General features: G+C 37.1%; 1 protein-coding gene across 17 annotated transcripts in view; it reads right to left on the bottom strand.

Moving 5' to 3' along the window:
• Positions 1–14685, bottom strand: part of SYNE1 (spectrin repeat containing nuclear envelope protein 1) — a 476190-nt gene that overhangs the window by 348319 nt on the left and 113186 nt on the right. For 15 of the 17 annotated variants that reach the window (XR_008422842.1, XM_053904367.1, XM_053904354.1 and 12 more), the window contains 3 exons: positions 14559–14642; positions 1402–1422; positions 829–921 (listed from right to left, as the gene is read on the bottom strand). Coding sequence is in view for 16 of the 17 variants with exons in the window: in XM_053904367.1 (XP_053760342.1) it covers positions 829–921; positions 1402–1422; positions 14559–14642 (198 nt within the window). In the remaining variant the exon portion in view is untranslated. The remainder of the gene's footprint in view (positions 1–828; positions 922–1401; positions 1423–14558; positions 14643–14685) is intronic. The other 2 variants (XM_053904357.1, XM_053904362.1) reach the window with 1 other exon arrangement.

Raw genomic sequence — 14685 nt, 5'->3', positions numbered from 1 at the left:
TTTCCAACTGAAAGTGACTTAAACTCGCCCTCTTGACATCATTGACAACGCAAGCTCTTCAGGGCATGATTGACATGGTACTCTTCATTGTACTTCCCACTGCATCTAAGACTACTCTATACACAGTCACGACTGCTAGTTACACACATGAATGCATGACTAAAACAAAACCTAATGGTTATCCAAACTCAGAGATGTACACCGCCCAAGTGAACCATAATGTAAACAATGAACTTTGAAGGATAATGATGAGTCAATACAGGTTCGTTAATTGTAACAAATATCACTCCGTGGAGGATGTTGGTTACGGGAGAAGCTACTCATGTGTGGAACACAAGGTATATGGTGAGAAATCTCTGTAGTTTTTGCTCACTTTGGCTGTGAACCTAAAACCGCTCTAAAAAATCAAGTCTACTTGTTTTAAAACCAACCCAATGGCTAGAAAACTTATTCTAGATGGAATGGGGAGTTAATTTCTCCCCTTACTGTCTAATAGGAGCATAAAACTGGTCCTTTCCAGAGAGCAGAAATGTTCCTAAGCTCTTTAATACACCAATATTTCATCTCCATTGTGCCCTGCTCACTTTTCAGACTGAGTACCTATGCCACAGTGTTTTAGAGGAGTTCCATATATGACACATATGACACCTTTGCAGGGAAGAGGAAATTCTTCTGCTAACAACAACAAAAGGTACATGTGAAGGTCACATTTCTTCTAACATAAGGATCAATCTCCAAGGTAGGGAAAAGGAGAGTATTATTAAAATTTCCACCGCTACCTCCATCCATGACATTATATCAACCACAAAGGGAGCTATAGTTCAATACCTGGAAATACAGAATAATGGTCCACATCAATCCGAGAACTATTGATGGCCGGCCATCTGCTATATCGGTGGAGTTAATGTTGACTAGTTTAATCTGTTCAAAAAGAAAAACTCTACTTGTAACATACCAGAAGATTATAGACCACCTAATTATGCAATAATTAGCACTTTATTAGACATCAGTACAATCTGGTCATGCCTATGTAATGGTACACAAGAGTAAGTAGGGTGAGCCATCGAAACAGACAAGCACATGGTTTCAGTGGAAATCTCAGGAGCATTCATTAGGTGCACACAAGAAAAACGACTATGGAGTGAATATCAAAAATTTCTTTAAAGTTGAAAACATATGACATCATGCAAGGAATTACCAACAAAATACCAGACAGGGAAAAAAAAAAAAAGGTGGGGGTTATTTTTTACATCCAGAAGTTGACTGGAACTTAAAAGAAACTGTAATCAGTAGTTTAAAAAAAATGCACTTACTTTGAAATTTGTTACCAAATAGCATGAAATTTATGTTCTCTTTCACCTATAAAAGCCAGGAGTTAAAAATTCTAAAATTTGTACTAACCGGTGATCCTCTGTACATGGACTGACATGAAAAAAAAAAGGAAGAAGATGATATACATACATACAGAATTTTTCAAAATCAGAGTTATTTGCTCAAAGGGAATAAAAATGTAGATAGCAAATTTAGAGCATGATTGGGAATATATTTTAAAGATACAGGAAAGCCAAGAAATAATAAAGTAGAAGAGACTGTTAGGGTTCAGTTCCTTACTTTTCGGCACTGGTACCCGTAAAGCGTTCAAGATAGATGTTAACCTGTTTACAGTTGTCCACAATTATTTATTTCAATACTTTCCCAACTATTAAAAATGTTATTTCCCAAATCTCAGCAAAATGAACTGTATGGTAAAGTCTGTCTCAGCCAATCTCGGTAGAACACAATTAACAACTGCTCATTGTCCTTTCCATAATCCCTAAACAAATTAGAAAAAAAAATAATAAAGTACTTCTTAGATTTCTAGCTCAATAATTCTTAGACCAGATTTAATAATAAAGTTCAGAAGTTTGTAAATGGTTTACTTTAAAAAAATTATCAGATGCAAAAATACTTTAATTAGTTTAAATGTACTAGTTATGTATCAGAGGACTAGCACGATGCTAGCATGAAAACCACTGTAAATCACTTGAAATATACCTAAGGGATTTTGTCTCGGGGGTAAAATTCATTCATCAGGTTTGAAGACACAAAAAAAAATTGAGAACGTGCATAAATTGCAAACTTATGTGTCTACTTCTTTTAAACCTAGCACAGCATAAGACATATAATACATGTTTGTGGAAAATAAAGAACATCACATTTTTTAATTTTGTGACAGAACCCTATTGCAATGTCCATAATCATTTTGATTACTCTTGTCTACAGCTACTCTAGAATTTTCTCCACCTCCATTTTAGTATCCACAGGGCACAGATATATAATACATGCTAATAACCATAAGGTTAATGTATTCCATAAAGGGCAGATTATTTCTCTTTCTTTATATACCACTCTTTTTAAAAATGGTAAGTTGAATTTCTTACCTCAATCCAGCTCCAATTGTACCATGAACTTAACATATTGTACTTACGATAGAACCTAAAGATAACTCACTCAACTTCTAAAGAAAAAAAAGGTTTTCTTGTACCATGAACTTAACATATTCTACTTACGATAGAACCTAAAGATAACTCACTCAACTTCTAAAGAAAAAAAGGTTTTCAGGGGCGCCTGGGTGGCTCAGTGCGTTAAGCAGCCAACCTCAGCTCACAGGTCATGATCTCATGGTTCATGGGTCAAGCCCCACATCGGGCTCTGTGCTGACAGCTCAGTGCCTGGAGCCTGCTTTAGATTCTGTGCCTCCCTCTATCTCTACCCATCTCCCCCACTTGTGCTCTGTCTTTCTTTGTCTCTCAAAAATAAATAAATGTTAAAAAACAATAATAATAAAAGAAAAACGTTTTCAATAATTATTTTCTCTCTTAAAAACTGTATGTTCCATAATGGGCTTGTGGAGCACAGGTTTTTTGTTCATGTTTGTTTGCTTGTTTGTTTGTTTTCCTTCACTTCCCTTCCCTTGCAAAATCCTACTAAACTTAACCTATTAAATTCTTAATAGCACAGGAGAGTGGGATGGACAATAGAGAGATACCTGAAGAGACTAAAGAATTCCTAGAAACCAGAAAGAGAATGAAATCACAATGATGGACCTCACCTTCAACCTGTTGGCTCAGAGGCTGTGAGAATGCTGCCCAGGAATCTGCTTTAACAAAACTTCTAGGTTTTGTTGATTCTGATGTACGTCAGTGTTTGAGAATCCCATACTAGACAATGGCACTTGGCCCATGTAATCTCAGGAAGTTTGATTTTGCAAGCCAGAGGCCCATGTGGACTGAATTTGTGTTCCCCCCAAATTCACATGTTGAGGCCCTAAACCCCAATGTGACTGCATTTAGAGACAGGGCCTTAAGGAGGTAATTAAGGTTAAATGAAGCAGTAAGAGTGGGCCCTAATCCAATAGGGCTGGTGTCCTTATGAGAAGAGCAGAAGACACTAGAGCTCTTTCCACACCCACAGAGAGAAAAAAGCCATGTGAGGACACAGTGTCTATCTGTGTCTATCTGTCTATAAGTGTCTATCTGTCAGCAGAAAGAAATGAAGAGACCAACTCTGCTGGTACCTTGATCTTAAGCCTCTAGCCCCCAAAACTGTGAAAAAATAAATTTCTGTTACTTAAGCCATCCACTCTCTGGTAGTACAATGGTAGCCATAGCATACTGAAACAAGGCCCACAGATGTTTCCAAAAAATATTCAAATTATTCAGGAATAAATTTCAAAAAAAATTTTCAGTTGAAACTCCAGATTACTAGTGTTTCTTGATATACTGGAAAACCTAACAAATAGATGCATTGACACTTTATGCTAGTTGCCTTCTACAGTGTGGTGGGGGGTGAGCCATTCTAATCAGTGATGCAGGTAGCCAACTACCCGAATCACTTAATAAATAACAAATAAATAATTAAACTTCAATAAAAACCCAGATCACTGACTTTTCTTGTTCAGTTGGAAGATCTGGGATCACCGTGCTTGATTTCACTGACGCAACTACAGTTCAAACTGAATGTTGGCTCATGTCTCTGAAGGCAAGCGAAACAAAAGCAAAAATTAACCATTAGGACCTCATCAAGATAAGAAGCTTCTGCACAGCAAAGGAAACAATCAGCACAACTAAAAGGCAACTGATGGAATGGGAGAAGATATTTGTGGATGATATATCAGATAAAGCATTAGTATCCAAAATCTTCAAAGAACTTATCAAGCTCAACACTTAAAAAACAAATAATCCAGTGAAGAAATGAGCAAAAGACATGAATGTCCACTTTTCCAAAGAAGACATCCAGATGGCTAGAAGACACATGAAAAAATGCTCAACATCACTCATCATAATGGAAATACAAATCAAAACCTCAATGAGATATCACCTCACACGAGTCAGAATGGCTGAAATTAACAATTCAGGCAAAGAAAAATGTTGGAAAGGATGTGGAGAAAGAGGAACCCTTTTCACTGTTGGTGGGCATGCAAACTGGTGTATCTACTCTGGAAAACAGTATGGAGGTTCCTCAAAAAACTAAAAATAGAACTACCCCACAACCCATCAATTGCACTACTAGGTATATATCCAAGGGATATAAGTGTGCTGTTTTGAAGGGGCACATGCACCCCAATGTTTATAGCAGTGCTATTGGCAATAGTCAAAATAAGGAAAAAACAGAAATGTCCGCTGATAGATTACTGGATAAAGAAGATGTAATATGTATGCATGTACCCATATATATATATATATATATATATATATATATATGAATATTACTCAGCAATCAAAAGGAACGAAATCTTGCCATTTGCCACAATGTGCTTGGAACTAGAGGGTATTACGCTAAGTGAAATTAGTCAGTCAGAGAAAGACAAATATCATATGATTTCACTTTTATGTGGAATTTAAGATACAAAACAGATGAACATAAGGGAAGGGAAGCAAAACTAATATAAAAACAGGGAGGGGGACAAAACATAAGAGACTATTTAATATAGAGAAAAAAGAGGGTTTGGAGGGGTTGTTGGTGCGGGGATGGGCTGAATTGGCAAGGGGCATTAAGAAAGACACTTGTTGGGATAATCACTGGGTGTTATATATAGGGGATGACTCATTGGAATCTACTCCTGAAATCATTGTTGCACCATATGCTAACTAATTTGGGTGTAAATTAAAAAACAAAGAATGAATGGATTAAAAAAAAAAACAAAAACAAAAAAAAAAAAACAAACTGAATGTTGGCTTCCGTCTTGCAGACAGGGCACAGTGCTGCTGGGTTCTCCTGTTTCCATAGGCAACCTCTAACTCGCTTTGTCTTTTACATCACCTATCCAACTTCATAGGAATTGGAATTCATGTTGCTTGTCTGCACTCAGGGAAGTTTTGGGAAAGATGGTCCGTGGTTGGCTCCTTGTGGTACTGTTCAGATGGACCCACTTGACACCTCATTGGAGAAAGAATCTGGGGGAAATGGTGTTGGATCTATTCATTAGAGTCACAGTTACCTGGTCCCTATCAGGTACTAAAGTAGGCTTTTTTCAAATGCCCTGTAAACAAATTGAAAATAAACACAATGGTAGAGTTTTCTCCAGGAAAACTTGAGGAGTGCCCTCATTATTCCTTAAATCAAGAAGGACTAGATTAACATTCTATTATTTAAAGAAAAAAAAAACCGAAACAGAGGCCAAGGTAAGTCCAAAGGTCAAAGACAAATGCCTGAAAATACATTTGAAATGCAAGTTCTTAAATTATAAAAATAAATAAATAAATAAATAAATAGTAAGAAAGTGGGCATCAAAGAGCCTTAAAAAAACTCATTCCTGCTCACAGTCAATTTTTTATTACTTAGGGTTGTTCTGTGAAAATGATCTTGTGTAAAACAAGTGTTCTGCGAAAAGAAGGCTCTTTGGTCCTCTTTGCAAACAACGCCTTTATAGTCCTTAAATTTTCTCCAAGACATTAATAAGGGGAATTTTGTTTTTATAGTCATAAAGAATACCTCGGAATAAAGCATGACACTATTGTTATATAGGTAAAATGGGAGACTGAATAACATGGAAAACTATAAATATCTTATTCAACATGGCTTTCTCAGCTTTCTATAAAAAAGTCATAGAGGAAGCTGAAGGAAGAGAAACACCCCATTAATAGTGATATTAGAGTGATCTGGAAACAATGAGTAATATTCTGTAAGAAGCTAATATTGTTAGGGCGCCTGGGTGGCTCAGTCAGTTACGCATCCAATTTCAGCTCAGGTCATGATCTTGCGGTTCATGGGTTTGAGCCCTGTGTCGGGCTCTGTGCTGACAGCTCAGACCCTGGAGCCTGCTTCGGATTCTGTGTCTCCCTCTCTGTCTGCCCCTCCCTACTTGCACTTTGTCACTCTCTCTCTCTTTCAAAAATAAATAAACATTAAATAAAAAAGACCTAATATTGTTTTTCTCTGCCATCTTAACGTCCAGAATCTCTTTTCGGCATGGGAGTTTGCACAACCGACTAGACTTTATATTGTTTCGTCTCACTACCACCTGACCAAAATACAAATTATTCACTGAATAGAATCAAGTATTTTTGTATTTTTCAGAATATTTCTGTCATACAGAAAGTATTCAAATATGCATTCATGCAGTAAATAAATTAATTTAGTGCATACAGACTTAGAAGGAAATAGTTGAATCATTCTATTTCCCAGGAGTATCTGGATATCTATTTATAAACCTGTTTTTGGCATTTCCAAACACAGACACCTGAATTCCCACAAGTTAGGAAAAGGCTAAATCTAAAAGGGTTCTTGCAACCCGTTTGGAAGAAACTATGGCAATACCTAAGAAAGCTACATACACACTTACTTTTTGACCCAGCAATCACACTTGAAAATACACTTCCAATAATAGGAAAGTACTATGCATAGTCATTAATTGCATCGTTTTGGTTTCAAAATACTAGAAACAACCCAAATTCCCATTCATAAGAGAGTAGTTGAATAAACTCTGGCACCTCCAGCTATTGGAATACGATGCAGCTGTGAACATGAGTGAGGAAAATCTCCATGAACTGATTTGAATGATTTCCCGGATATAGTGTTACATGAAAAACCAGAGTGCAAGAGTGTTTTGTAAGATGTTACCCTTCACGTAAAAAAAAAAGATGGTGTATGAAAATACATCTGCCCATTGGTGCAAAAGAAATGTAGGCAGAACAAATCAGAAGCTAGAGAGCTTGGTTACCTAAGAGGAGATAGGGAATGGAAGGAAGAGGAAAGAGAATGTAACAGTAGAGATAAAGAGGGGGTGCCTTCTCTAAGTGTAACTTTTACTCTTAGAATCATGATAATGTCTAGTTCCCCAGATAAAAAATAATAATAAAGTCAACTAGGATGTGTGTACAGGGCAGGAGGGAGTGTTATTTCAAAAACCGAATATGATTTGATGACCTAACTTTATTACAAATGCATAATATCATCACACTGAAGGGAACAAAGAAGAACAGAAGTAACCTAAGTGAATTTTGAAAACAGTCCTTTGACTGAATGCTGTAATACTAAAGACAAAAAGAACTCTACACCACACTGTTCTCCAGTTAATAAATCCGTTTCTCACAGGGGTGTGGTGAGCAATTATTAAACTATTTCATGTCTGTACTAGGACTGAAAAACAGGTGAATGCATTGTAGATGAAAACCAGGTTTCTTATTTTCAGAGAAAACAGAAATAAATAAGCATCGAAGGCTGTAACTGACCTTGTGGTTTTAGACTGGAATCAGAAGTATCCATTTAAACTAATGGTTTACACACACACACAGGAGAAAGAGAGAGAGAGAGAGAGAGAAAGAGAGAAAGACAGATGTATGTGTATACCTGGGTTAGTAGACATTGATATTTTCTAGATCTGCCTGTTGAGAGAACCTAAGGGCAATGAAACTTCAGTAGCAAGTTTCAGTGCACACCTAGCATGCAAATGCCACTCACTAATAAAAGGAAAAAAGGCTGCTTAGGGAAGTGGTTGCTTCCAGAACTGGGGCAGGGAAAATATAAGGTAAATATGGAAACTCTGTAGTTTCAGAAAATAAGGAAATGCTTAAAAAAGGATGAAGCCATATCAAAAGAGTATGGCAGCAGCATGAAGGAACTCTTAAAGGCCAAAGCTGGAACAATTTGAGAATAATAATAATAACAATAATACAATATATGAATTTGGGCAGAGTGACATAATTCAGCCTACACCAGAGATCAACACAAAACCATCTTGCACAACTAGAAAACTGATTAGAGGATTAACACAACAGTCTGCACAGAACTCGCCAGGTGCACGGCGTGGGGAGGTAAACCAGCCTACACCACAGATCAACACGAAACCGTCTTGCACACCTAGAAAACTGATTAGAGGATTAACACAACAATCTGCACAACCCGAACCACAGAACTCAGCAGGTACACAGCACGGGGGGGTAGGACCAGGGGAGGTGAACTTGACGCAAGGGCAGAGAGGTGTTTTTGCTTGCGAAGAGAGGATGAAGACAGGGGGAGAGTACGGGAAAGCATTCCCCTCCCCCCAGAAAGCAGCTGGAGAGAAAACAAAGAGTACACAAGGGACTGAACAAAAAGGGGAAAAAAGAGAAAGTAAAGCATTTAAATTCCATTAAGACTCTATAAACAGGGGGAGCACAGAGTATGAAACTCCACAACTCAACACCTGACAGTGTTCTGATGGGAAGGGTGAATCTCCAGGAGCAGAGAGAGAGGTACGAGGGGTCCATGGGCCACACAGGGAGACACGGTTCCCCTGCTGGGAGGACATTTGGTAGAGGATATGTGGCCACTCCACAGGCAAAGGTCCCAGTGAACCCTGGAGAACAACCACATTCACTGGTGTTGGAACAAGGATGTTAAGGGGGAAGCCTGGTGCTAGTTGTATGTTGTATTTTCCATAATCCCTAAAACGCTGCCAGTACATGATCGTGTGAACTTTTTCTGGGGCAGGCTGGAACTCAGCCGCAGTCTCTGGACATCAGCAGCAGCATAGTTCTGCGAACATTCCAGGGGGTGGGCAGGCACCCAGCCATTGCTCAGTGAGACCCCCCCCCAGGGGGTCAGAACAGGTCAAAGTTGTAGTCCCACAGAAGTGAGGGGTTGGGAAACACAGCCACATCTGAGATAAAACTCAGGAGGGAGGTGCCGCCTGGCAGCCTGACACCTTGGTCACAGACAGTATAAAAGAGGGGAGAGGACAGAAGCCAAAGGCAAAGGAGGGGGGCTTGATTGCCAGTAAGGGAGCGCACAGAGTTCTGATACCAAAAACTGGCTAGCCAGGTGAAGCCATTTTCACTCCTACCACGCATGGGCATACATGACTACATGTGCCACAGCAATCCACCCCAGTAAGCTAAGCAGCACCATCCAGTGGAGAACGGAGTCATTACACTAAGCCCCACCCAACTGGGCCAACTTCTCTCGTCAGGAACAAAAGTCTCTCCACCTGCTTAGTTTATGGACTATAAAGTGCTTCATAGTTTGACTTCTAGGGGAAACCAATGTAATTTCAATCGTATTTCAGTCTGTTCACTGGTACATCTATCCAATTTTTTTCTTTTCTTTTCTTATTCTTGAATACAGAAAGAGAAAAAATTATTTTTATTTTCTATTTTTATTAAAAATATTTTTCCTTAATTTTTTCTATTTTTTTACTTTTTTGTAAATTTTTCAAATTCTATTTTGCTTCCGTCATTTCATTTTGTTCTATTTTATTGTATTCGTTTTTTTCAAATTTTCAAGCATTTTCTTCTTTTTTTCCTTTCTTTTTTATCTCCTTTTTTTTCTTTTCTTATCTTTCCAACTTTACTATAATACATCAAGCTCCTTTCAACAAGATCAAAACACACCTAGGATCTAGCATCCTTTATTTTATTTTTTGTGTTGTTTTTAATTTTTTTAATTTTATTTTCTTAACTCATTAATTTCTTCCTTCAAAATGATAAAAATGAAGGAATTCACCCTAAAATAAAGAACAAGAAGAAATAACAGCCAGAAACTTAACACAGATATAAGCAACATGTCTGAAGCAGAATTTAGAATCGCAAAAATAAGAAAACTCTCTGGGGTTGAAAATAGAATAGAATCTCTTTCTGCAGAGATAAAGGAAGTAAAAGCTAGTCAGGATGAAATAAAAACTACTATAAATGAGCTGCAATCTCGAATGGTTGCCACTCCAGCAATGATGGATGAAGCAGAGCAGCCACTCAGCAATATAGAGGACAAACTTATGGAGAAAAATGAAGCAGAAAAATGGAGGGAAATTAAAGCAAAAAAGCACGATTTAAGAATTAGAGAACTCAGTTACTCATTAAGAAGGAAAAATATCAGAATCATAGGGGTCCCAAAAGATGAAGAGACAGAAAAAGGGGTAGAAGGTTTATGTGAGCAAATCATAGAGGAAAACTTTCCTAACCTGGGGAAAGACAAAGACATCAAAATCCAGGAAGCACAGAAAATTCCTCTTAGATTCAACAAAAACAGACCATTAACAAGGCATATCATAGTCAAATTCACAAAATACTCAGTCAAGGAAAGAATCATGAAAGCAGTAAGGGAAAAAAGTCCTTATCCTACCAGGGAAGAGAGATCAGGTTCTCAGCAGAACTATCCACAGAAACTTGGAAGGCCAGAAAAGAGTGGCAGGATATATTCAATGTGCTGAATCAAAAAAATATGCAGCCAAGAATTCTTTATCCAGCAATGCTGTCATTCAAAAATAAAAGAAGAGATAAAAAGTTTCCCAAACAAACAAAAATTACAGGAGTTCATGACCACTAAACCAGCCCTGCTAGACATTTTAAGGGAGACACTCTGAGGGGAGAAAAAAAAAAAAAGACCAAAAGCAACAAAGACTATAAAGGACCAGAGAACATCCCCAGAAACTCCAACTCTACAGGAAACATAATGGCAATAAATTCATATCATTCAGTACTCACTCTAAATGTCATTGGACTAAACGCTGCAATCAAAAGACATAGATACAGTAACAGAATGGATAAGAAAATAAGATCTATCTATATGCTGTTTACAAGAGACCCACTTTAGACCTAAAGACACTTGCAGATTGAAACTAAGGGGATGGAGAACCATCTATCATGCTAATGGCTGACAAAAGAAAGCCAGAGTAACCATACTTCTATCAGACAATTTAGACTTTAAAATAAAGACTGTAACAAGAGATGAAGAAAGGCATTATATCATAATTAATGGGTTTATCCACCAAGAAGACCTAAAAATTGTAAACATTGATGCTCCAAATATGAGAATATCCAAATACATAAGTCAATTAATCACAAACATAAAGAAACTCACTGATTATAATACCATAATAGTAGGGGACTTCAACACCCCACTTACAACAATGGACAGATCATCTAAACAGAAAATCAACAAGGAAACTATGGCTTTGAATGACACACTGGACTGGATGAATTTAACAGATATATTCAGAATATTTGATACTAAACCAGTGGAATACACATTCTTCTCCAGGGTACATGGAACGTTCTTCAGAATAGATCACTTCTGGGACACAATCAGCCCTCAACAAGTACAAAAAGATCAAGACCATACCGTGCATATTTTCAGACCACAACGCTATGAAACTAAAAATCAACCACAAGAAAAAAATGTGGAAAGGTAACATATATTTGGAGACCAAAGACTACACTACTGAAGAATGAATGGGCTAACCAAGAAGTTAAAGAGGAAATTAAAAAGTACATGGAAGCCAATGAAAATGATAACACCACAGCCCAAAGCCTCTGTGACACAGCAAAGGCTTTCATAAGAGGGAAGTAAATAGCAATCCAGGCCTTCCTAAAGAAGGAAGAAAGGTCTCAGATACACAACCTAAACTGACACCTTAAAGAGCTGGAAAAAGAACAGCAAATAAAACCCCAAACCAGCAGAAAACAGGAAATAATAAAGACCAGATCAGAAATCAATGCTATTGAAACCAAAAAAAACAAAAACAAACAAACAAACAAAAAAACCCAGTAGAACAGATCAATGAAACCAGGAGCTAGTTCTTTGAAAGAATTAACAAAATTGACAAACCCCTAGCCAGTTTGATCAAGAAGAAAAAGGAAAGGACCCAAATAAAGAAAATCGAGAGTGAAAGAGGAGAGATCACAACCAACACAACAGAAATACAAACAATAATAAGAGAATATTATGAGCAATTATACACCAATAAAATGGGCAATCTGGAAGAAATGGACAAATTCCTAGAAACATATAAACTACCAAAACTGAAACAGAAATAAATAGAAAATTTTAATAGACCCATAATCAGTGAAGAAATCGAATTAGTAATCAAAAATCTCCCAAAAACCAAGAGTCCAGGGCCAGATGGTTTTCCAGGGGAATTCCACCAAACATTTAAAAAAGAGTTAACACCTATTCTCTTATAGCTGTTCCAAAAAATAGAAATGGAAGGAAAACTTCCAAACTCTTTCTAGGAAGCCAGCATTACCTTGATTCCAAAACCAAAGACCCACTAAAAAGGAGACAGACCAATTTCCCTGATGAACATGGACGAAAAAGTCCTCAACAAGATACTAGTCAACTAGATCCAACAATACATTAAAAAAATTATTCACTACGACCAAGTGAGATTTATACCTAGGATGCAAGGCTGGTTCAATATCTGCAGAATAATCAATGTGATTCATCACATCAATAAAAGAAAGGACAAGAACCATATGATCTCAATAAATGCAGAGAAAGCATTTGACAAAATACAGCATCCTTTGTTGATAAAAACCCTCAAGAAAGTAGGGATAGAAGGATCATACCTAGAGATCATAAAAGCCATATATGAAACACCCACCTCTAATATCATCCTCAATGGGAAAAAAATGAGAGCTTTCCCCCCTAAGGTCAGGAATAAGACAGGGATGTCCACTCTTGCCACTGTTATTCAACATAGTATTGGAAATCTTAGCCTCAGCAATCAGACAACCCGAAAGAATAGCAGGCATCCACAAAAAAAAAAAAAAAGGGCATTCAAATCAGCCAGGAGGAGGTCAAACTTTTACTCTTCGCAGATGACATGATATCCTATATGCACATGCACCCCAATGTTTTTAGCAGCACTATCGACAATAACCAAAGTATAGAAAGAGCCCAAATGTCCATCGACGGATGAATGGATAAAGAAGATGTGGTATATAGATACAATGGAGTATTACTCGGCAATCAGAAAGAATGAAATCTTGCCATTTGCAACTATGTGGAACTAGAGGGTATTATGCTAAGCGAAATTAGTCAGAGAAAGACAAATATCATATGACTTCACTCATATGAGGACTTCAAGATACAAATCAGATGAACATAAGAGAGGGAAGGAAAAATAATATAAAAACAGGGAGGGGGACAAAACATAAGAGACTCTTAAATATAGAGAACAAACAGAGGGTTGCTGGAGGAGTTGTGGGAGGGGTGATGGGCTAAACAGGTAAGGGGCATTAAGGAATCTACTCCTGAGATCATTGTTGCAGTATATGCTAACTAACTTAGATGTAAATTTAAAAAAATAAATTATAAAAAAATAAAAAAACAAAAATTAAAATAATAACTAATAATAATCACAGCACGGGATTGTACCTATTAAATAAAACAAACTCATGCCAAAGTAAATAACTGAATAAAATAAATAGGGGGCAGGGAGAAAGGACATCCTTTTCTTACAAAACAATTCCAGTTAACACATGTGAAAGGATTGTCTAATCACAATTAGACAAACATCAAAGAAATAATTACTGAAGGCAATCAATGCTAAAATCAGTGAGCAAAGTTTGAGGAGAAGTAGAATATTAGCATAATCTCAATGATCTGCCCTATTATTTTTCAGTTACAAAGGAAGAATAGTAACTTTATCATAAAAAACATAGCAAACAGCCTTACCCAAGTGAAGGAGAGTAACATCACCAGCCGTAAGACCTATCAGAATCCTATATCCACTAACATGATGAACTGAGAAGAGTACAATATCACATCCTTGGAATTCTTGCCAAAAATGCATAACCTCAATCTAATCTTGAGAAAACATCAAACAAATCCAAAATGAGAGACCTTCTACAAAATAACTGACCAGGACTTATTATTAAGATCATGAAGGACAAGGAAAGACAATGTCATAGAGTGGAAGAGACCAAGAGTCACAGCAGTTACATGCTAAGTGTATCACTGGATCGGATCCTGAATAGAAGTAAGACATCAGTGGGAAAAGAAATTGATGAAATTAGCCTAATGTTTATGCTTTAATTAGTAGTATCACACCGATTTAAAATTCTATTTTTAATAATTGTCCTATATATACATACATGCAGTATGTATAAAAGTTCTTCACAGTAGAGAAAGCTGGCTGAAGTACAGACATGAAATCTCTGTGCCATTTTTTGCCACTTGGTTGTAAATCTAAAATTATGTTACAATAATATTGCATCTCTAGCTGTATAATTTACATGTAATGCTTTTACCGCACAGCCAGTGTTGAAAAACATCAGTATGCCCACACCTCTTCTTTAAGTGTTTTGTCTCTCTCTTACCTTCCTTCCTTCAAGGAACTTCAGTGCTGTGCCAATATTAGCCACAGCATGGATTCGCTTCATACGGCGTCCTTGTTCACAAGGCTATAAACAGGGAAGAACAGGAATAAATAAAAATGCACACATT

The sequence above is a fragment of the Panthera pardus genome, unplaced genomic scaffold (genome assembly GCF_024362965.1).
Source record: "Panthera pardus isolate Hobbes unplaced genomic scaffold, ASM2436296v1 HiC_scaffold_17, whole genome shotgun sequence".
NCBI lineage: Eukaryota > Metazoa > Chordata > Mammalia > Carnivora > Felidae > Panthera > Panthera pardus.
The sequence above is the reverse complement of the archived record's forward strand: the minus strand, read 5'-3'. Positions and strand labels throughout refer to the sequence as shown.